The 23460-nt window shown below is 39.7% G+C and overlaps 2 protein-coding genes across 3 annotated transcripts; one reads left to right on the forward strand and one right to left on the reverse strand.

The window, feature by feature from the left end:
- Window positions 1–1195: 1195 nt before the first annotated feature.
- Window positions 1196–6642, forward strand: LOC111206487 (phospholipase SGR2-like). Of its 2 annotated transcripts, XM_048757070.1 has the most exons (22): window positions 1196–1451; window positions 1576–1777; window positions 1903–2003; window positions 2111–2305; window positions 2438–2593; window positions 2747–2818; window positions 2900–3052; window positions 3184–3234; window positions 3334–3504; window positions 3589–3738; window positions 3857–3922; window positions 4007–4510; window positions 4712–4775; window positions 4869–4987; window positions 5082–5154; window positions 5241–5343; window positions 5450–5543; window positions 5622–5684; window positions 5795–5843; window positions 5910–6013; window positions 6111–6157; window positions 6241–6642. In XM_048757070.1, exons 2-22 carry the CDS (start codon window positions 1576–1578, stop codon window positions 6482–6484), a joined length of 2781 nt encoding a protein of 926 aa, XP_048613027.1. In that variant the 5' UTR covers window positions 1196–1451; the 3' UTR covers window positions 6485–6642. The 2 variants fall into 2 exon arrangements, with proteins under 2 accessions (XP_048613027.1, XP_022559206.1); XM_022703485.2 differs by lacking the exons at window positions 1196–1451; window positions 1576–1777; window positions 1903–2003 and having other exon boundaries at window positions 2105–2305; window positions 2421–2593.
- Window positions 6152–8250, reverse strand: LOC106452567 (coniferyl alcohol acyltransferase). The gene is made up of 2 exons (XM_013894719.3): window positions 6662–8250; window positions 6152–6479 (listed from the first exon to the last, which is right to left on the reverse strand). Exon 1 carries the CDS (start codon window positions 7986–7988, stop codon window positions 6666–6668), a length of 1323 nt encoding a protein of 440 aa, XP_013750173.1. The 5' UTR covers window positions 7989–8250; the 3' UTR covers window positions 6152–6479; window positions 6662–6665.
- Window positions 8251–23460: the final 15210 nt, after the last annotated feature.

Here is a 23460-nt window from a genome sequence, read left to right on the forward strand (position 1 = left end):
ATGATTCGATCCGCGGCGGGGCGGGGCGGGTCAGGGCGGGTTGACCCGCGAACCCAACACTAGTTGTGGGCCCCACCAAAAAGGGGGAGACCGTTGTTTTCCGTCGCGAAATAAGAGACGTCTTTTGCACTGTTTCGCGGGCTCCACTGACACGTGGCGGCCCGCGATTGGTTCATTTTTATTTTTTATTTTAAATCAGCAAAAAAAATAAATAAATAAATAAATAGAAAATCCAAGTTGGGTAATTGCGTTGTGGGTGCTAGAATCTTTGCACCGTAGCTGCTAATCCTCATATATCACGTCACGTGGTTAGATCAACCAACTTTTTATTGTCTAACATTCCATGAATTGAAGTGGGTAAAATTTGGTGTGGCTTGTCCTTCATTATGTTTAAGCATCAGTTGACGTATGTAATCCATGGTTTCTGTAAAGCAAAACCTTTTAAAGAAATTAAGATCACTTATTTTTTTATTTTTTTTTATTTTTTTAGGATCGCTTATTTTAGACTCGACCTCTACCTGAAGTTGGTACATACTATTATTTAACCAACATGAGTAATTGCTGCGGCCTCTCTAGATTAGTGAGAAAGCGACATGTGCTTCACCTTCCTCGGTGGTTCGAATCCTCTTTTCTCATGTTCGGAACAAGTATACGTGTGTATCGGTTGCTTAATTAGCTAATTATGGGTCGAACTTTGATTTGGATAGGGTTTTCACTAGTAGTAATGACCAGTGAGAACTTTAGTACATATGATTATTAAGAAATGTTCAGAAGAAGAGTGACATAAGTTTTAATCCAGATAACTTTTGGTTATAGAATATAGGTAAAATTAAATAACCGGGTTTGGCTTTGATGTATGGTTGGTTTTGTCGATCGTTAGCGTTACAAGTTCAATGCGTTCGGGGCGGATGCAGGACTACATTTAGATGGGGGCACATTTGACTTTTTTGCATAATTTTGTAAGTAGAAACAACCCTTAGATTTGTACTAATTATTACAAGAAAATGAAAAATCAGTCGGGGGCACATGACCCGTACCGTTAGCCTTGCGTCCGCCCTTATACACCGTTGAAGAACAAGAGTTGGATGATTACAATTACAAATATGAAGAATTCGATCGGAACCCATGGGGCTAGATCTTAACTGCGCAATTTTGGTCGTCTCGTCTTTGCTAAATTTTCAATTTCGTTAAACTTATTCCGACCTGAAAAAAAATAACAATATCCAAAATTGGGTCCGGCTGCGGAGCGCTGACGTGGCAGTAGTTGAGAGATGACAGTGCACGCAACCGCTTAAACAAAAGTTTGGGTCTCTCACGAATATTCTTTCAGCAAAACCAAACCTTCAAATCGATTTCCCAGCTGTCATCACGACCTTTGTTTTGTTTTGTTTCTTCTGTCGAAATCTTCCGCCACCTCTTCTCGTGACTCCTTGAAGCTTTTTTTGTTCTCGGTATGATCAGATTCTAGATTCTCTATGTAGGGCTTTTGGTTACCGGGAACTCGAATTTGATTCGAGATCAGACTTAGTTGTTGATCCAAACTTACTGATTTAAGGTTTCTGTGGTTTTGATCAGATGGAAGATACAGAAAGAAGTACTCCGGCGGTTAATACAACCTCCCCGGATTTGTTGAAGAACACGCCTTCCAACATCGCCAGGTTAGAAGATGTGATTGAGCAATGCCATGGCAGACAAAAGTATCTCGCTCAGACCAGAAGCCCTTCAGATGGCAGTGATGTTCGCTGGTACTTCTGCAAGGTTCCTTTAGCTGAGAACGGTGAGTCTTTATTAGCTTGCTCAAGCTTCCAATGTCTTATGTAATGATGGACAATGGAGAAGAAAAGAGTGATTCTTTTTTTTTTTTTTTCTCTCTCTCTCTCTCTCTCTTGTTGTTTTGTGCAGAGTTAGCTGCTTCAGTACCTCGCACTGACGTAGTAGGAAAGAGTGAGTATTTCCGTTTTGGTATGAGGGATTCTCTTGCCATTGAGGCTTCTTTCCTCCAGGTTCTTCTCCTTTATTCTTCTTCTAAACTTCTTGAATTCTGGTGGCTCTTTGGTTCAAAATTTGAATGGAACTGTGACGATTGCTTATTTCTCCTCTTGTGCAATAGAGAGAGGATGAGCTGCTGTCATTCTGGTGGAAAGAGTATGCAGAATGCAGCGTAGGCCCTATACCACAAGCTAATTCTAAAAAGAAATCCAACAAGCAGTCAATGGAAACTCTTCCAGAAGCTTCTGTATCATCCAGTCTATATGATGTTGAAGAGGAGAGAGTTGGTGTACCTGTTAAGGGTGGGCTCTATGAGGTATCACCGTTCTCTTTGGACACAGATTCAAAGAGTGTTTTTGAATTTTCATGTAGATTTATAACGTTGTTGAACCATTAGAGTCCTTATGTTTCAATCCATTTTTCTGACCAAGGAACCGGAATGCTGCAGGTGGACTTGGTGAGGAGGCATTGTTTTCCCGTGTACTGGAACGGGGATAATAGGCGTGTGCTTAGAGGCCACTGGTTTGCTCGTAAAGGTGGCCTAGACTGGCTTCCAATTCCTGAAACGGTTGCTGAACAATTGGAGGTTGCGTATCGTAACAAGGTTAGATATGTTTCTGGTGAATACATTTCGATATTATAACCAGCTGGTTGGCCACCAGAAACAGTTCATACTTTTTCTTTTTGCTGGAAAATGTTGATATAAATGTTGATGATAAGACAATAGCACCAATTCAGTTCGGTTTCGTTCACGCAGGTCTGGCGCAGAAGAAGGTTCCAACCCTCTGGTCTTTTTGCAGCTCGAGTTGATTTGCAGGGTTCCAGTTTGGTACGTGTTTTATAGTTCATGTATAAAAAAATGTACTTTTATTTTCAGCTTAAATTATATGATCCTAAGTCGTTAATGTAGGGACTTCATGCTCTATTTACCGGGGAGGATGATACTTGGGAAGCTTGGCTTAATGTTGATCCCTCTGGATTCTCTGGCATTGTTGGCTATACTGGGAATGGAATTAAGCTGAGACGTGGTTATGCTGGCTCCTACTCTCCTAAACCTACACAGGTTCTTAAAAAATGTTTTGGAACTAAGTCTCACATCTCTTTTCTAAGCTCTCATCAGAAATTTTGAAAGTTGGCTGAGCAGCGTTTACTGATTAAGAAAGTGAATCATATTTCTTGTGCTTCTGTTCACAGGAAGAACTACGCCAACAGAAAGAGGAAGAAATGGACGACTATTGTTCTCAAGTATGTCTTAGTATAGAGCATCTCATATCTATTGTCAAATTAATGTCTCAATATTTTCAAGCTCCCTGAAACAACTCTATTCTGTGTTATTGTGTCCAGGTCCCTGTTCGACATCTTGTGTTTATGGTTCATGGTATCGGCCAAAAAGTTGAGAAGTCTAATCTTGTTGACGACGTTGGAAACTTCCGTCAAATCACAGCAGCTTTAGGTGAACGTCATCTAACCTCTCACCAGCGTGGAACTCAGAGAGTCCTTTTCATCCCATGCCAGGTATATATAACACACTTTTCTGGTTTATATTTGTATAGTATGATCTAGCTTCACAAATTCTTTCTCTCTCAATTGTTTTTGTAGTGGAGAAAAGGTCTAAAGCTAAGTGGTGAAGCTGCTGTTGATAAATGTACACTAGAAGGTGTACGGCGTCTGCGGGAGATGCTGAGCGCAACTGTTCATGATGTGTTATACTACATGAGCCCCATTTATTGTCAGGCTATAATTGATTCGGTATTATTGCAAGATACTCTTTTTGTTTCAGTAGTGCGAAGTTTTTTTAATATTAAAATAGACGTTTTTACTTTCATCTTCTGCATTGTTGTAATGTGTGCTCCTATACATCTTCCAGGTTTCAAACCAGCTGAATAGACTGTATCTCAAATTTATAAAGCGGAACCCGGACTATGATGGAAAGGTGCCCATCTGTTTAGTCTTTTCATTCATCAACCTGTGACTATTGTAAGCTCGCATTAAATTAAGAAGTCACGTTTTCTTACAGATATCCATCTATGGACATTCTCTGGGGAGCGTTCTCTCCTACGACATCTTATGTCATCAGCACAATTTGTCGTCCCCGTTTCCGATGGATGCAGTATACAAGAGGTTTTTTCCAGATGAAGAATCTCCTCCAATTCCAGAAAGCGCTAACAAACCTTGTAGCTCGCATCAACCATCGAATCTTGAGCCAGAGAAATCTAACCTTTTGAATAACACGGAGGAAACCACAGGTCAAGATAATGACGCGATGGATAAAGAATCAAAGGTATTGGAGCATCACCACATCATTCAGGAAGCTCATTCAGCTGTCTCTGATTCTGCTGTGGATAACGTGGGCTTGGAGAGAAGAGGCAGCGAGGAAGATGGAGCTGTTTCCTCACAGGATGGACCAGATGGAGCTGACTGTAGATCACCTGGTTCTTCCTCCTCTTCTCCAGAACAGTCTTGGGAGATAAAATGTGGCGATTCTAATAACGAGGACACAATCAAGTTATTACAAGAAGAGGTAAACATTGACACTTCTAAGTTCTAAGCTTCAGTTCTTTGATGATACTATCGAGTTTTGGTTCTTGCATGCTTCCAACATTTGCGTTTAACAGCATCTCATACTCCCTTAGGTTGAAGTGTTGTCCAGTTTCTTTACTGGTTGACCAAAAGAGAAAAAGAGTTAAAATCTTTTCACTAATGGGGAAATTTGTTATCCTAGGTTAAATTATTGCGGTCAAAAGTAGCGCAACTGCAATCAGAAAATGCCAGAGTATTGGCGGATGGTATTAATTCTGACTCGGTTTCTATGTTTTCCATACTTGGTGCACTTATCTCATGTACATCGTTGTGATTGTATGAAATGGTGTTATCAACAGAAAAAGCCAAGGCATCTGTGCTGCCTGAGCTAGACATCAATGAGAAGGCCCTAACTAAAGATGCCAGTGGACCTACGAGCTTTACTCCTTATATCAAGTACCAAAAGCTTGAGTTCAAGGTGTGGGATCGTATAATTTACTTGTCAATATCTCAAGCAGATACCACACTGAAAGCAAATGTCATCCTAATTTTGAACTGCATGTTCTACTCAGGTTGACACTTTCTTTGCAGTTGGGTCTCCTCTTGGAGTGTTTCTCGCCCTTCGAAATATACGTATTGGGATAGGTAATGCCTTTGCTTTGTTATTGAATCGCTTGTCTACTTTACTTTGCAAAGTCAGTATAGTGTAAAAGCTGTTTCAACATGTTTAGGTAAGGGAAAGGATTACTGGGAAGAGGAGAATGTTATTGAAGAGATGCCAGCTTGTCGTCGAATGTTCAACATTTTTCACCCCTATGATCCTGTTGCGTATAGGTTAGTTTATGATCTCTCTGTCTCTCTAGTTATTTTATGATATGTCTCTCTCTATGTTACGTTCTTTTGCAAGTGTGAAACACAAAACTGTGTTTTGTGCACGCAGGGTGGAGCCACTTGTGTGCAAAGAGTACCTTCCCAGACGACCCGTTATAGTTCCCTATCACAGAGGTGGCAAGCGGTTGCATATTGGATTACAGGTAATTAAAATATTGTGGTTCAGTGTTTGTTTATTATTTTCCTCTTGCTAATTCGTTTGCTTATGTAATATTCTGTAGGATTTCAAAGAGGATTTTGCAGCGCGTTCACATAGAGTAATGAATCATTTTGATTCTGTACGGGTGTGTTTCCTCAGACTTCTAACTAGTTTTCTTCATTTTGTATTATGATTTTAAGTTGTTATCTGTTGTGATTCAACGTACACAAGACTCGTATATTTAATTCAATGCAGACGAGAGTTCTCACTATTTGCCAATCCAAAAGCTCGGATAGACTAGAAGGTAAAAGTTCGATTTCCTTTGCAAGTTTTATACTGGCCGCGTCGATGAATCTGTCTACTTGAACAGAGTCGGAAGAAACCGATGACGAAAAGGATGGAAGGTCCTATGGTTCCTTAATGATGGAAAGGTTGACCGGAACTCGAGATGGTCGAATAGATCACATGCTACAGGTTAAACCATTATTGCATCTTCACCTAATTAACAGCCTTTTATTATTCTGTTGTATTGGATTTGGCTAAAACATGATAGTCTCTTTGGGCGATGCAGGATAAAACTTTTGAGCATCCGTATCTACAAGCCATAGGAGCTCATACGTAAGTTATAACTTATCATTAATAAAACATTACATTTACGTGTAGAGCCAAGAACTCAAAAGGGGGTGTTACATATTGTGTAGAAACTATTGGAGAGATAACGATACTGCTCTGTTCATAATTAAACACTTGTACCGCGAGTTACCAGACGAGCCAAACTCGCCCACCGAGTCCACCGATGTAGACAATACTCCAAAGGACTCGAGTAGACATCACAGCTGGATAGACAGAAGTGAGGCTGATGAAGAGCTTCCTCTAACATTCTCCAACAAAGAAATCGCCAGAAGCTTCTCTGAAGAGGCCAAGAAATATCTGAAGAAACCTTGAAAACACGATGACCATAGACTGATTTTGTTTTTGTTTTGATTTACGTTGCAGTTGTAACATATAGTGTGTAGATAATGCGTAAAAAAATAAAAACTCAGGCTCCATGGTGGTTTTGCCTTATTGTAACCATAAGCTTACAAGAAAACGTTGAAAAGCTACTACTTCCTTTAGGCTTACTTTGTCAGGTCTGGAGTTGAAGATGCTTAGCAGACATCGGCTGAAAAACAGAGTCAGACTCTAAAGCTGCAGCGAGTTCAGGCCACACCATAGCAGAGACGGACCACGAGCCATCATTGCAGGCGCTAGGTCGCTGGTTGAGGTAACCAACTCCTATTTTCTCAACCGTTGAACATACAGTTCCAAGGACAGGAGCACCAAAACCAAAATCCAACTCAGCCACAGGGAACCGTCTCCCTGAAGACAAGACCAAAGCTGGTCCTTCTTGTCCCAGAACCACCCGAGCTAACATCAGTCCAGGTCGGTGACTCTCGATCCAATCTATCAAATCTGTGAAATGAGTATTGTTTGTCACTTCAGTAATCGACTCATGCACTATCTTTGCTATCTCTGAGACATGGTTTAGTTTTAGATTTTCGATGGTGGCTTCACCGACAGCTATAGACAAGACGTTTCCTATGTAGCTAGAGGTAACGGTCTCTAGTCTTCCTCTACCGTCAACAAGCCAACCCATCTTGCACGTTTTGTGACAGCTCTCTATAGAATCCACCATTTTCTTCCAGACATAAGCAGAGAAAGCTTCGATCTTCGTCCTGCTCTCTCCGTTTACATTAGCTAGATCTTGCAACGCGTTTATACTCGAAGCATTGATGTGATAGAGACGCTTGATGAGCGTTTTGGGCGTTGGTATGTTCTTGATATCCTCCACGCTGCATTTGATGAATGTTTTGTCTAAGAGAGGGTGGTAATGCGGAGGTGAGCGCGGCAGGAGGAGGTTTCTCCGGTGGTCTGGTACACAAGAAACCGGCTCTTTCCTCGATATCTCTGACCATGTTGTGAGGAACTTGCCGAAAGAGCTAGCGTCTCCTAGCGCGTGGTCGAATGTGAATGTTAGAGAGAAGCCTCCACATTCGAACTCTGTCGCTTGAATCTGAAAGGGGAAGTCAGGGTTAACTCGAACAAGCTTTGCCTGGAGAAATGCGTCGAGGTTATAGAAGTCCAGGCTTTTGAGGTCGGTGTTGGCTCGTGCTTGGACTAGCAAGGCTCCGTTGTTGCTGCAGAGGATGATAGGCTCTTCATGAGAGGTTTCGTTTGGAACTATCTGACCAGCAAAAGGGTAGAAGTAGTTTAGAGTTTCAGCGAGAGAGGCTTTGAGGGATTCAAAGGTTGAAACCAAGTGAGGTTGCTTGGGGTAGAAGTAAAAGTAGGTCACTGGAAAACGGCCGGAAAGAAGGTCGAGATTTGATAGAGAAAGGCTATGAGATCTCTCAGGGTTGTTGCCGGAAGCTTTGACTACGGACTCTCCGGTGAAACACACATCAAACATCTTTCAGTTTTCAATAGCCAATAAGTACTAAGGGAAGCTTATGCTGGTGAATGATATATATATGTATATATATATATCTATATATGTATATATATAAAGAAGAGTTAGAGAATGTAGTAGTACACTTATTATATTCGGTTGTTTGTGTATTTGTGATACATATTCAAAAGGAACGATCATTGTTTGTTTTGAAACAACACATGTTTTGGAACGTTACATTACATCACTATCATTTTAGATGAAAAGAAAAATCAGAGTACGACTTTGTTACTCCTTTTAACAAATGGTTCAAATGATCGGGTAATGTTTAGGGACGGGTAAAAGAATATTCGTTCGTACTGACAATTATCATGGTGCGAGCTTTAGTGGTTGATAGATAAATAGAGACCATGACCGGCTTATAGTGTTTGGAATCTTATTCAACAGATTTGGTACGAGATCATCATGTTTAACTTGTCATGACAATCAATTTGTCCTTTCTGGCTTATTTTAGCAGAGTTTTCTTTTTAATTTGACAAAAATATAATGGAGATTTTAGTCAAAAGAAAATAAATATAATGGAGATGGAGCAACAGAAAAGGGTAAATAAAATGATGGGCCGACATAGTTTTCCCATTATGCTTATGGCCCAGTTACCTATATATTGGGCTTGTATGAATTGTCGTTGTAAGATACACGTGTCCATATAATTTTGCATGCGCCACTACTCTCGGTATCCCATTTTTAATTCTAAAAATGAGTAAAATAGAATATGGACTACATGTTATCCCACTCCATAACGAAGTTTACTCTATTTATAGAATAATCTATTTTTTGTTTATTTGTTACTTTATTATAGAATAAGAAATAAAATTGGATTAGAACATTTTTATTTCATATTTCATTTTGTTCCATATTGGAGGAAAGAAATATAATTTTACATCGAAGATGTTCTTATCCATGATATTCACAAAATGCATTTAGAGCATCTAATGTATTTTTTTTAATTTAAAACAGATTAATTATAAAATATAGTTGAATTTTATATGAACTGCATTTCTTTTACTCTACAAATTATTAATGAATAAAATACATTTTTACTTGAAAACAAAACAATGAAGAAAATATAGTCAATAGTCTTATTGAATTTGAATCAAAAGAGTGGGATGGAACAGTACGTAGACCAAGAGGATATACCGATGATTCAGAGTTTGGTCATAAGCCTTACTCATCGACGGGATACTTTTTGCTGGAGCTACACCAAAAATGGTCAATATACAGTCAAATATGGATATTGGGTAGTTACAAATATACTGCCAGATGTCGAGGAAAAAGAAGTTCTAAAGCCCATCATAGCCAAACTTCAAGGCTTTGCTTGGAAAGTGAATGCACCACAAAAGATTTGTCATCTTATATGGAAATTAATTTCAGAGCAGGTAGCGGTCACAAGGAATCTGGTGCGACGCAATATGCGATGTGATAACCACTGCCCAAGATGTGAAGAGCCAGAAGAGACTACTACTCATGCGATCTTCGAATGCCCACCGGCATTACAAGCATGTGCATTATCATCAAATTTGTCAAGCTCTCAGACTTTCCCTTTCTCGAGTATCTACACCAACATGGTCTATCTATTTTGGAGGAAGAATAGTATTATGGAGCCAAAGGATAAGAGAGACTCATATCTTTGGATAATCTCGTACATTTGGAAGGCCAGGAACGATAAGCTATTCAGAGGTATAGATACGGACCCATTGAAGTTAGTCAGATATGCAGAATGTGAGTGCCAAGCCTGGTATAATGCAAAGGTAACTATACATGCTCCTCCACATGCACAAATCGTTGGAGATACACAAGCCTTAAGCTTGGGTAAATTTGTGTGGTGGATGGTTTATGGACCTCCACGGATCAATTCAGTGGAATTGGATGGGTGTGGAAGGATGACATGGGGAAGATCCAACTTTTGGGGACACGGAACTTAAGGAGGCGTGAGACCGCATTTCACTCTGATCTGGAAGCTTTAAGATGAGAAATGGAGAGCATGCTACAGCGCTCGACATGTCAACGATTTGGGACGGATTGCAAGGACCTGATTGCAATGATAGCAGACCCACAAGCGTGGCCAAATTTCGTAACCGATCTGGAAGTCATTCAAATTTTCCAGATGTGCTTTCCGGACTTCAAGATCAACTACTTCCCAATGGTGTAAAATGGAATTGCTGATTCTTTAACTAGGAATGTCCGTTCTTTTCATAGATCTTTGTGCTATATTGGTTGTTCTATTCCGGTCTGGTTACCCAGACCACCTCAAGTTTGAGTAATAGAATAGCCGTTTGTTGACTAAAAAAAAAGAATTATTTCATCTTTAGAATTATCTTACTTTTATAAATTACAATAAAATGTGGCTGAGAACAAAATATTTCAAAATGAAGTTTGCAATTAAAAATATACATTTCAAGATGAAGCTTGCAATAATAAATAGGATGTGGTTAGAAATGATCTTGTGCCCAGATTTTAAAACCTGGTAGTGGTAGTGGTAAGTGCAATTCACAACAATATTTTTATTTACGTATTCATAAACAGGTAAAATTAAATCCAATTTGCCCAACCGATGATTTAGAATTTTTTTAGGGAGTTTTATTGAATGATGAATTTTAAAGAGTAAATCAAACTATAATATATTGTTATGTATCAATAGTATAAATTTTATTTTGAAATTCAGTGTTATTGAATTTTATGTTTATGCATTATAGATTCTAAATATAGTGTTTTTAACGACCCAAAACATAGTGTTATTCAATTTAATATAGTGTTATTCAGAACTAAAGAATTTAATATATTATGCAGAATTATTTAAAAGGATTTCCAATGAGTTTTCATGATAAATTATTAAAACAAAACTCAATATATATATATAAAGTAACCCATACACATAATCAAAAAATTACTATCAAAATTTAAACTGGGTTGATGAAGGTTGGGAAACGATTTGTGGAGTTGACTTCCTCTAGCATCGTCTCTAGAACTTGAGTTGCAAGCAAATGATCTTCTCTTTTTATTGTTGGGTTCCTTCTGGATGGAGGAAACCATTGGGTTTGGTTGGTGATAACCAAACTTAGAAGTTGGGTCATTGGTATTAGTCCATGAGATTAGTATTGGGCCTTGGAGGTTCTTAGGGTTAGTGAGACACATATATATAGTCTTTTGACCTAATTTTTATGGTGAGACTTACAAGAAACAAAAAGACAAAAGAGAGAAAAGAGGGAAGGTGACAGAATTTCGTCTGGGTTTGTCAAGGCAGATTTGAAGGGTCAAACGGATCCTGATCGGGCTGATATTTTGTGGGAATATTTTGTGGGAAGCTTCTTCAGTCAGTGGGTTAAAGGTTCACCGAAGGGATTTGGATTTTAACATTTGGATCTTCTGTTGTCTGGATTTTAGTGAAGGTGGTCGTCACAGTTCTTCAGCAGTGCTGTCTTGAGTGTTTGGTAAATCCGACGGTGAGATCTTCTCTGATTGATCTGAAATTTGGCAGAGGTGTTGTTGACTGGTCTATCTTGGATTTGTACGGTGGGATTAGTCTCTGGTTACCGGAATCCTTGTGAGCTGAGGTCGTTTGGTTGCTGCTGGTTTTGAAGCTTTGTGTTGCTCTCTTGTTGTTGTTGTTCTTGTGTTAGAGGTAGCTCTTTGTAGCTTGAGTCTTTGTTCTGTTCAGGTTGTTGAACAGGGAGGACGTGGTTGTACTCACATACATTTATATAGTGGATTGTTGAGTGGACTACAGTCCCGTGGTTTTTCCTTCCCACATCGAGGAGGTTTTCCACGTAAAAAGTGCTTGTCTCATTTAGTTATTGCTTATACTATATCCTGCTATCGTCGAAGTATTTTCCTCACAGGTTCACACAAGGTCAGGGGATTACGACCGTTACATTCCGCTGCGCCTCGTGTCCGCTTTCCCCAACAGAGTGGTATTAGAGCTTCTGGTTTTAGAGCTTTGGGTTTGATAACTTCGGGTTATTGTTGCTTGTGAGAATGATGGAAATACGAGCAGGATGATAGGCTTGAATGGTGCTAACTATCATCTATGGAAGGGCAAGATGGAGGATCTGCTCTTTGTTAAAGAATTCCATGTTCCAGTCTTCGAGGAGAAGAAACCTGAGAAGAAGACGGATGAAGAGTGGAAGCTGCTGCATCGCAAAGTGTGTGGGTTGATAAGGCAGTGGGTAGATGATAATGTGTTGCATCATATTGAGACTGAGACGGATGCTCGTTCTTTGTGGAAGAAGCTGGAGCAGTTGTATGCTAGGAAGACCGGAAACAACAAGATGTACATGATCAAGAAGTTGATTGAGCTAAGGTATCAGGAGGGAACTCCGATGACGGATCACTTGAATGCGTTTCAGGGATTCCTCAACAAGCTGTCTGATATGTGCATCAAGTTTGATGATGAGATTCACGGTCTGTGGCTTCTCGGTACTTTACCAGATTCTTGGGAGGTTTTCAGGATGTCTCTTTGTAACTCCGCGTCGGAAGGTGTCATTTTGATGGATTCAGTGAAGAACAGTGTTCTTAATGAGGAAGCAAGAAGACAGTCGAATGCTAGCAGTTCGCGTTCAGATGTCTTTGTTACTGAGTCAAGGGGGAGGAGTTCGAGTAGAGATCCCAAGAGGGACAAGAACATGAGCAGGAGCAAATCTAATAAATTTGCTAATATGGAGTGCTATTTCTGTCACAAGAAAGGGCACATAAAGAAGGATTGCTGGAAGTTGAAAAACAAGCAGCAAGGTAATCAAGAAGAAAAGGTGGATCGGGTGACTGTCACCGAAGATCAGTTTCTCATTCTTCTTGAGGGTGATGCCATTAATGTCGCATGCCAAGACACCAGTTGGGTGATTGATAGTGGAGCTACTACTCATGCAACATCACAGCGGGATTTGTTTTCTACCTATACTACGGGTAATTATGGTTCCGTGAAGATGGGAAATGATGCGATGGCTCAGGTTGCTGGCATTGGCGATATATGCTTGGAGACTAGTCTTGGGACTAGGTTGGTGCTTAAGGATGTTAAGCATGTTTCTGATATTAGGATGAATCTGATATCGACGGGAAGACTTGATGATGAGGTTTATTTCAGTTTGCACGGTGGTGGTAAATAAAGCTCTCTCGCGGTTCTTTGATTGTGGCTCGAGGTGAAAAGTCTTCATCCTTCTATTGGATGCAAGCTAAGGTCTCCAAAGATGCTGTTAATGCGGTGGAGAATGATGGTGTCATGGAGTTATGGCATAAGAGACTCGGTCACATGAGTGAGAAGGGAATGTTTGTGTTGTCTAAGAATGAGGTGATTCCAAGAATCTCTGGTTTGCACCTGCAGAAGTGTTCGCATTGCTTTGCGGGAAAACAACATAGGGTGTCTTTCAAGTCTTCTGCGCCTTCTAGGAAACCCGAGGTACTGGATTTGGTACATTTAGATGTGTGTGGTCCAATGAGGACAAGATCTCTTGGCGGCGCATCATATTTTGTGACTTTCATTGATGATCATTCAAGGAAGTTGTGGGTATTTCCTATGAGAACGAAGGATCAGGTGTTGGGATATTTCAAGCATTTTGTGGCGTTGGTTGAGAGACAAACGGGGAAGAAGCTGAAGTGTATCCGCAGTGATAATGGTGGAGAGTATTCTGGACCATTTGATGCTTATTGCAAAGAGCATGGAATAAGGCATCAGTTCACGCCACCTAAGACTCCACAGTTGAATGGGTTGGCTGAAAGGATGAACAGGACGATTGTCGAGAGGATGAGATGTTTGATCTCACAGTCAGGCTTATCGATGGCTTTCTGGAGAGAAGCTTTGAACACGGTGGTTCATGTGCTGAATTTGTCACCGAGTGCTCCACTGGATGGTGATATTCCAGAGAGGGTTTGGACTGGTAAGGATGTTTCTTACAGTCACTTGAGAGTCTTTGGGTGTAAGGCATTTGTTCATATTCCCAAGGATGAGAGATCGAAGCTTGAGATGAAGTCACGACAGTGTGTGTTCATCGGTTATGGTCAGGATGAGTTCGGGTACAGATTTTATGATCCCGTTGAAAGGAAGCTCGTAAGGAGCAGAGATGTTGTGTTCATGGAATATCAAACGATTAAGGACATTGACAAGTCCAAAATTCCAGCTCAGGTTTATGAGAGTTTGATTGATTTAGAGACTAGTCCTTCTACATCGGTTCACGGTGAGGTTGAGGTTGAGGTTCAGGATGATACACCCAGTGCAGATGCTCCCGCACATGAAGATGGCAGTGGTGATCATGGTGACGATCATGGTGAGACACCAGCTGCTGAGAACCAACCTACTGTTGTTAGAAGATCCAAAAGAGGTCTTAAACCGTCGACAAGGTATGATCCTAGTGAGTATGTTTTACTTACTGATAGGGGAGAGCCGGAAAGCTATGATGAAGCTTTGGAGAATGAACACAAGGATATGTGGTTTGGAGCCATGGATGAGGAGATGGATTCTTTTGAGGAGAACCATACTTTTGAGTTGGTGGAATTGCCTAAGGGCAAGAAGGCTCTGCTTAATAAGTGGGTGTACAGAATTAAGCATGAGGATGACAATTTGCCACCTCGACACAAGACTAGATTGGTTGTGAAAGGCTACAGCCAAAAGAAGGGAATTGATTATGATGAAATCTTTTCTCCTGTTGTGAAGATGTCATCCATTCGGGTGGTGCGTGAATTGGCAGCGAGCCTTGATCTAGAGGTTGAGCAAATGGATGTGAAGACTGCTTTCCTTCATGGTGATTTGGAGGAAGAGATCTACATGGAACAACCGGAAGGCTATGTGAAAAAGGGCAAAGAAAATTTGGTTTGCCACTTGAAGAAAAGCCTTTATGGATTGAAGCAAGCACCAAGGCAGTGGTACATGAAGTTCAAGTCTGTTATGGGGGAGCATGGTTATGTTGAGACTGATTCAGACCATTGTGTATTTGTGAAGGTGTTTGGTGAGGATGATTTTATCATCTTGTTGCTGTATGTCGATGATATGTTGATTGTGGGTAGGAACATGGACATAATTAAGGAGCTGAAAGAGCAGCTCAGTGAGTCCTTTGCCATGAAAGATATGGGTCCAGCGAAACAGATTCTCGGTATGAGAACTGTTCGAGACAGAGGTGAGAAGCTGATTCACTTGTCTCAGGAGAAGTACATTGAAAAAGTACTTAAGCGGTTTCACATGGATAAGTCTAAAGTGTTGAGTACTCCTCTTGCTCCACACTTAAGACTGAGCAGTCAACAAAGTCCGAAGACATATGCGGAGAAAGAAGATATGGCGAAGGTTCCATATGCTTCGGCAGTGGGTAGTTTGATGTATGCCATGGTCTGTACAAGACCGGATTTAGCTTACGCCTTTGGAGTTGTCAGCAGGTTTATCTCCAATCTAGGAAGAGAACATTGGAATGATGTGAAGTGGATTTTGGGATATCTCAGAGGGACTTCTGATCTGAAGATTACATTTGGGGGTAAGAAGCCTTTTCTGGTCAGTTTCACTGATTCTGACATGTCTGGAGATGTTGATTCTAGCAAGCCTACTTTGGGTTACTTGGTAACATTTGCGGGTGGAGTTGTGGCATGGCAGTCAAGGCTGCGAAAGTGTGTTGCACTATCTACCACTGAGGCAGAGTTCATTGCTGCAACTGAAGCTTGTAAAGAGTTGTTGTGGATGAAGAACTTCTGTGAAGAGATCAGTTTCAAGCAAGAAAAGTATGTGTTGCTTTGTGATAGTCAAAGCGCCATCTGTCTCGGGAAGAACTCTACATTTCATTCGAAATCAAAACACATTCAGAGGAGGTATCATTGGATACGAGATGTGGTTGCTTCTAAGGAAGTGGAACTTGAGAAAATTCATACGGATGATAATGGAGCTGATATGATGACAAAGCCTTTGCCGAGGGGAAAACTTGAAGTATGCCGAGGGATAGCTGGAATGGCTGTTTCCTCCACCTAATCGGAGGGGGAGTTTGTTGGGTTCCTTTTAGATGGAGGAAACCCATTGGATTTGGTTGGTGATAACCAAACTTAGAAGTTGGGTCATTGGTATTAGTCCATGAGATTAGTATTGGGCCTTGGAGGTTCTTAGGGTTAGTGAGACACATATATATATAGTCTCTTGACCTAATTTTTATGGTGAGACTTACAAGAAACAAAAAGACAAAAGAGAGAAAAGAGGGAAGGAGGCAGAATTTCGTCTGGGTTTTTCAAGGCAGATTTGGAGGGTCAAACGGATCCTGATCGGGCTGATATTTTGTGGAATGCTTTTTCAGTCAGTGGGTTAAAGGTTCACCGAAGGGATTTGGATTCCAACGGTTGGATCTTCTGTTGTCTTGGTTTTAGTGAAGCTGGTCGTCACAGTTCTTCAGCAGTGCTGTCTTGAGTGTTTGGTAAATCCGACGGTGAGATCTTCTCTGATTGATCTGAAATTTGGCAGAGGTGTTTTTGACTGGTTTATCTTGGATTTGTACGGTGGGATTAGTCTCTGGTTACCGAAATCCTTGTGAGCTGAAGTCGTTTGGTTGCTGCTGGTTTTGAAGCTTTGTGTTGCTCTCTTGTTGTTGTTGTTCTTATGTTAGAGGTAGCTCTTTGTAGCTTGAGTCTCTGTTCTGTTCAGGTTGTTGAACAGGGAGGACGCGGTTGTACTCACATACATTTATATAGTGGATTGTTGAGTGGACTACGGTCCCGTGGTTTTTCCTTCTCACACCGAGGAGGTTTTCCACGTAAAAAGTGCTTGTCTCATTTAGTTATTGCTTATACTATATCCTGCTATCGTCGAAGTATTTTCCTCACAGGTTCACACAAGGTCAGGGGATTACGACCGTTACATTCCGCTTCGCCTCTTGCCCGCTTTCCCCAACATTTATTGCTTGTATGATCGCTTGTATATGTATTAAGCATTGAGGGAACAATATATATATGTATTAAGCATTGAGGGAACATGGATGTTGTTGCACAAATGTGTCTCTTTGGTTTGATTGTTTCTAACCAAAAGTCTTCGTGTTCGATTAGCTCCCAATATCTTCTTTAATCTTCTCACATTGTTAGGTATAAGTCAAGAATGTGCTGAGGGTTTTCAAGTCTATGGAAGAGCGCTCTTTTGGTATCGTTATTCTAGTTTCATCATGTTGATGACGTTGAAAAAGGCATAATTAACATATTAAAAAAGCATAATTAAAAAATGGAAACATAAAACATGCGAAACGGAAAAATGCAACATATCAAATGGAAAAACAAAACAAGCGAAACGATCTTCACACTATAAAATAACAGAAGCCTAAAACCCACACCATTATTCTAAGAGAAACAACTTCAGCAAATCAGCAATACCAAAGATGAACTTTGGATCCCCTCTTCTTGAATACAAAATTAATCACCGTCTGGAGCAACAACGATACGCAGACGACTTGACCATGAACGTCGAGACAGAGATACTCCGACGTGACTGTGGTAGTACCAAGAAGGGTTCATTCTCCTTCTCATCGAACGAATTTGTCGAACATGAATATTCTCTGAACAAAGAGAAACTTTATTATTTGCTGATAGTCTGATAGAAGCTGGAATCGATAAGGATAATGATGCTCAGATTATGATCAACGACATGATTTTGTCCTTTTGTGATCCGACATGTGTGAAGAATAAAAGTTTTAGAGGAGTTTGGACAGTATTCTTGTATGTTCGGTTCCCTTCGAACGAGAAGAGCACTAGTACGTCATACGGTCATAGCTGTGTTACTTTGGCACGAAGCAAAAAAGATCATTAGAGTTTTCTGATTTTCTATTTTTCTATAAGGCTGTTTCTCTCTGATTTTTTGATTTTCTTTTTTTATTAAAAATAGTTTTAGATAAAAAGATGAGAAATAGCCCTAGATAGATTCAAACCAAGTTTCTCTTCCCAAACTAGCATTCAAGGCCAAAAATCACAAAAATGAGTTTCATTTAATGAGATCATTTACCCTTATGCCCCTTTTCTCCTCTCTGATTAATTAAATTAAAACAAAAAATTGAAATCAGGATTTCAAAATCGACGTCGTCTCTGACTCTGGGCGTCGTTTCTCCGACTCTCGACGTCGTCTTTCATCCCCGACATCATCATCTCCGGCGTAACTCATATCCATCGCCATTATCTCCGCTGTCGGTCATTTCCTCCGCCATTATCTCTACCGTCATCATCTTCGTTTGTTTTCCTTAGATTCAATCGTTGCTCCGCTGTCTCAATTATACTTTTGATTTCATCGTATTAAAGGTATCTCATATCAATGTTACTTTTTCAATTCTCAATTTGATGTTTGGAGTTGTCTTCTTGTGAATCGGGCTGTTAAGCTTTAAGCTTGTGACGATTTGTTTTTATTTTAGCTCAGATACGAAATCCTTAATCTATGATACATTGACATTAGCAAACTTTATTATCAGATTGTTTGAAGCTTTTCGTTTGATATGTAATGATGTTATTAGCTTCTGCTGAGAGGCAATTAATCTGAAATAGTATTTTATCGTTGTTCTCTTTGATTGAAATAGTTGTATAAACAACTTTTTAACATATTTTTGAGTTTTTCTTGTGATTTTTTTAACAGATTATGGCTGAAGTTTTTTTGTGTCTGTAGACAATGGAGCTCAAAAGAATCTCTCCAGTGGGAGTTTAATGTTGATACGAATATAAATGCATTTTTCATTTACATAGAAGAAGATCTTCAGTACAAAGATTTGATGAAGATTGTCTCCGAAGATTTTAGTATTAAAGAGGAAGAAATAAGTTTGAGTTATGAGATTTCGTTGGACTTGAAGAGTATTGTTGAAGGTTTTCCCCCAATCTCCATAGGAAATACTCACCAGCTCAAAAGTTTCATCGGCAAGATTAGAGCATTTGATGGAACATGTCGGTTGTGTGTTAAGGTTTGTATGATTTTCTTCAACTAAATTGTACTAAAGTTTACTCCAAATCTAAAAAAGTTCATTTGAGCATATACATGTTGTGTCACATTTGAGGAAAAACTTGAGTATGAGCATCAGGTGCCTCATTCAATTGCTCTTTCTCAATCTGCAAAAAATCAGGAAAGCCATCATGAATATGTACAAGAGCTTCCAAACATTGCTTCTAAACACACAAACTGTTAAAACAGTACTTTGAGCACAAACGTGTTGTGCCGAGTTAGGAGAATACACCTGAGTCTCAATCTGTTGAGACAATGGAGATGCGTGTGATCCATCCAATGGCTCCTGCAAAAACAATCAGGAAGACATTCCAGAACATGTTCAAAACCTTCCAAAAATTCCACATCTTTTAAAGTCCTCTCAGCAGCTTGATAACAGGTCCCATAAAAGTCCTTCGGATTCTGTCAAACTCTTCTGGCTTGATAATAGGCGGACCTGTTTTGATATAAGCAGCGGTCGAGTATTGGTTTATTGTCATTTTTGGCTTTGGCTCTGATCCAATAGGATGCTTGAGTTCAGGCAGTGCTAGTAATTCAGGTATTGAATCTCTCATCATGTTCATGTCCTGCTTCACCAAGCTAAAAAAAGTTCAAATTTTCTAGTATCGAATTTTCTGGAAGGCTGTTTTGAAACTATGGAAGTCCTTCCAGAAACTAAAGAAAAAAAAACAGACAAGTTTTCACAAGCAAACTCATCACAGTCTCACTTTGCATAGCAGCAATAGAAAATGTTAATTTTGCGTAGCTAATAAGAGAAAGAGAGTAAATGGAATCATCGCAGAAGCTTAGCTTGTGTGTACTTAAAAAAAAACTCAAGAAAATAATAGTTTATAGTTTATACGATGCTAATGTAACAATGATAATCTATAAGAACACAAAACAAACTATTCTAGCACTGCACCAGCCGTCATTGTGGTATACCTCCACGTTATCCATCAGTTCCAAACTTTTCGTCTCTTCAGGTTTCTCAGATGGTGGTTGAGGACGGATTCTGCCACTGGATACACTTTCCTGAAGTCTCTTTGTCTTTTTCTTTTTGTCCTGAAACAGTGTTGAGTACTCAACCTTCACCATCTCAACTCCATTACGCATATCTGTCTTCAACACATTTCCTGGATACCATTTTCGACCAGATGCAATCTCCACATTCTCACCGACCGTAAAGAGAGTTTGAACTCTGCTTTTTTCAGTTTGCTATGATTTAGATTCAATGATATCAGTCCATTTTGATATAGGCTGTATATTCAACTTTAATTTTGAAAATTAAAAATTTACCTCTTTGTCAACAATTCCAGCTGCTTGATCAAGATCTGCTTCACCGCGTTTAAAAGCCGTCTCATCCATCGACTCTGTGTCAGTCTGTGCAAGTTCAACAAAAATCAGGAAGACATTCCTGAATATCTACAAATTCTTCCTAAAACAATAAAAAGGAAGCACAAGAACGAGCATATACTCTTTTTGTCAAATTTGGAGGAGAAACATAAGTCCAAGTGTTTGGATCATCCTATAAGACAACAAGAAACTGTATGAGATACACATTGAGAAAAACATTGAACTTAAATTTCTAGCACATAAAACTATCGAATTTTCTGGAAAGCTATCCTGAAACTACGAAACGCCTTTCAGAAGATGAAAGATAAAAAAAATTCCACAAGTTTTCACAAGCAAAACACTCACGAACACAAGCAAATCCCACATAATCATCAGAATCAACTTTATGTTGAAAAGAACAGAATACATTACCTCAAAAGCTTGTGTTCCCAATAATGATGACAAAGAAGCTGGTGCTTTTTGAACAAGACAGACTTGAGAACAGACCAGCTACGATGCATGCAATGAGAAAGGCAGCAGAAAGGTAAACCAAGGTAACGGTTGGATCAGATGGATACTTGAAGATAACCACTCCCTTTCCGTTTATTGGAGTCCCAGACGCAAGCTACGACAAAAATGAAACCCAAAGAACATAAACAAATCTTACAATAGCATATGGAAACCAATCAGGAAAGATATCCTGAAAACAATTTCAAACTTCCGGAAATTAAATTAGCAACAAAAAGAGCTCGAAATATCAAAGAAACATCATAAACAAACAACCAACATGGTCATGAATGAAATCATGAGCCTACCAACGAAAGAATAGTGTAATGGATCAAGACATAATGAAAGAGCTACAACTTTCACCAGTTTCGACTCAAGATGGCATCAACATAATTGTACAAAATTCTCCTAATGGGCAAAGTTAATCTCATTTCAAACGCATCCCTACTAACGACTAATTCACTACACAACTCAGTTTAAGATACTATAATCTAACAACTGCTAATCTGATTTTAGAGGGACAAGAGAATTAAAACATCAAAACAGAGGTTTGAAACAATATCATATCACCTAATCTAACCAAATGACACAATAAGACTCAATAAAAAATCTGAATATGAAACAGTTAAATCTTGATAAAAGAAGAAATATGAACATAAAACATTCAAAACACTAAGTAAATTTCAAGTCGAAAACACAAAGTAAAATTGTACTTTTTCTTCATAAACCATTGATAATAACGATTAAAGCATAAGAAAAAGCTACAATTTTTGTGTGTGTTCTTAACTATGAAATTTTAAAAATTTTAGATTAACAAGAGAACTATAACAAAACGAAGAACAACACACACCACTCAGCTTTGAAGCAATATCAAATCGGAACAAATTATCAACAAAAAGAACTCGGAACATCAAATATTCAAACAACAAATCGAAATCCCCAAATAGGAAACCCTAAGAAGAGGAATCATACCTTGGAGAGTCGAATCTTCGTGAGATGATCACCGGAAATGATAAAACGAAATCGGAGAGCGTCGCCGCCGTCGCGTCGCGTCGAAGAGATCGAGAAGAAGAATCGCCGTCGCGTCGCGCGAGAGAGAGGCGGTTCTGATTTTTTCTTTTTTTTTTCTGTTTGTTTAATTGATTTTAAATCAAGGGTATTAGAGACATTTTACCCATTAATGAATGTCATTTCTGTGACTTTCTCTTTCTGATGCTATTTTGGAGACAAAAACTTCAAAAATGTCATTATGGAGAATTGCCCTAAAAAGATTTCATAAAAAAAAACTTAGTATTCACTTCGTTTTTTTTTTATAACACTGAGAAACAAAGTAACGAGGACAAGTATGATGTTCACAAAGGAAACACCGAAAATAAAACGACAAAGCTGAAACAAAGGATGCCAGTAGGTATCCAAGAAAGATGTGTAAGAAAATGATAATGTAAGAGGAAACATACGAGCGTATAGGGTGAAAGGTCGACCCTTCCTCTAGTTGGAAGAAGCTTCCAGGGCCAGCAGATGGTGAAGCCAAGCAGGTTCATGCTGTGCCATGTAAGATTGATAGCGCCGATCTCGTGTTACACTCACGGCGATAGTTGCAGCTGCCTCATTACGTTCTTGCAAGGCGTGGTTAAGGCTCCATCCATTAATCCCATTGAGAAGTTGGTTTATAGATTGCACCACAACAGTGAACTCAAGGTGGTAAAATGGCTCAGAAAGGACATTATGGAGTTGTTCAGATGAAGCTTCGAAGATAACGTTGACATGGTGAGTGTTATGCATGCATTCCACCGCCCAGTGCATTGCCCATAGATCTGCTTCCGCTTTGGATCGCATGAAGGAGTATGAACGTCTGCTATGCATAATGGTTTGACCATCTTCTCCACGAAGAATCCACGAAGCTCCACTCGGGTGATGAGGTCTACCCTGATGAACCCACGTTACACTTCAAACATCCAGACGGTGGCTTAATCCACCCAATAGGTTCTTCTGTTCTTACCACATCATCTACTATCTCCGTGTTTGACTTGAGGATCATGGTCTTCTGCCATGAGGAAGCTTCCTCAAAGGCCCTAGATGCAATGGTGTAGGCCGTTACCGTCTTGTTTTCAAAGGCCAGCGCATTCCTCGCCTTCCATAATTCCCATACAAGCCAAGGGAAAACACTTCGCGTATTGGAATCCCCCTCATTTGAATTGTATACCTTCAAGAGATGTAAGAAGTTTAGGAATACAGAGTTCCTTGAAAAACCAATTTGAGGTAATGGAATGTTGGCAAGGTCCCAAACTTCTTTTGCCTTTTCACAAACGAAAAGCATATGGCAAATGCTTTCAGATTCTCTTGAACAGTTAGAGCAAGTGGTATCAATCTGAATACCCCGAGTGGTAAGACGCTCCTTAACTGCCAAAGCTCCCGATAGAGCTCTCCAAATAAAGTGTTTAATCTTTGGAGGCGCTTTGATTTTCCAGAGATTCTTCCACAACTGTTTTTCGATCGGTGGCAAGACGCGAGCTTGGGGATGATTGAAGTCAGTCAGGGCTTCTAAGAGCTTATATCCACTCCGAGTATTGTATCTTCCCTTCTTTTACTGAACCACCCCATCGGACTGAATCTTCCTGATTCACACAAAGGTTTAATCAACAGGTCCTTTGGACTCCTCAGGCGTGAAGGTTTGTCTTAGCAAGGGTTGATTCCAAACGCTAAGTCCCA

Source organism: Brassica napus, chromosome C5 (genome assembly GCF_020379485.1).
Source record: "Brassica napus cultivar Da-Ae chromosome C5, Da-Ae, whole genome shotgun sequence".
Lineage (NCBI taxonomy): Eukaryota > Viridiplantae > Streptophyta > Magnoliopsida > Brassicales > Brassicaceae > Brassica > Brassica napus.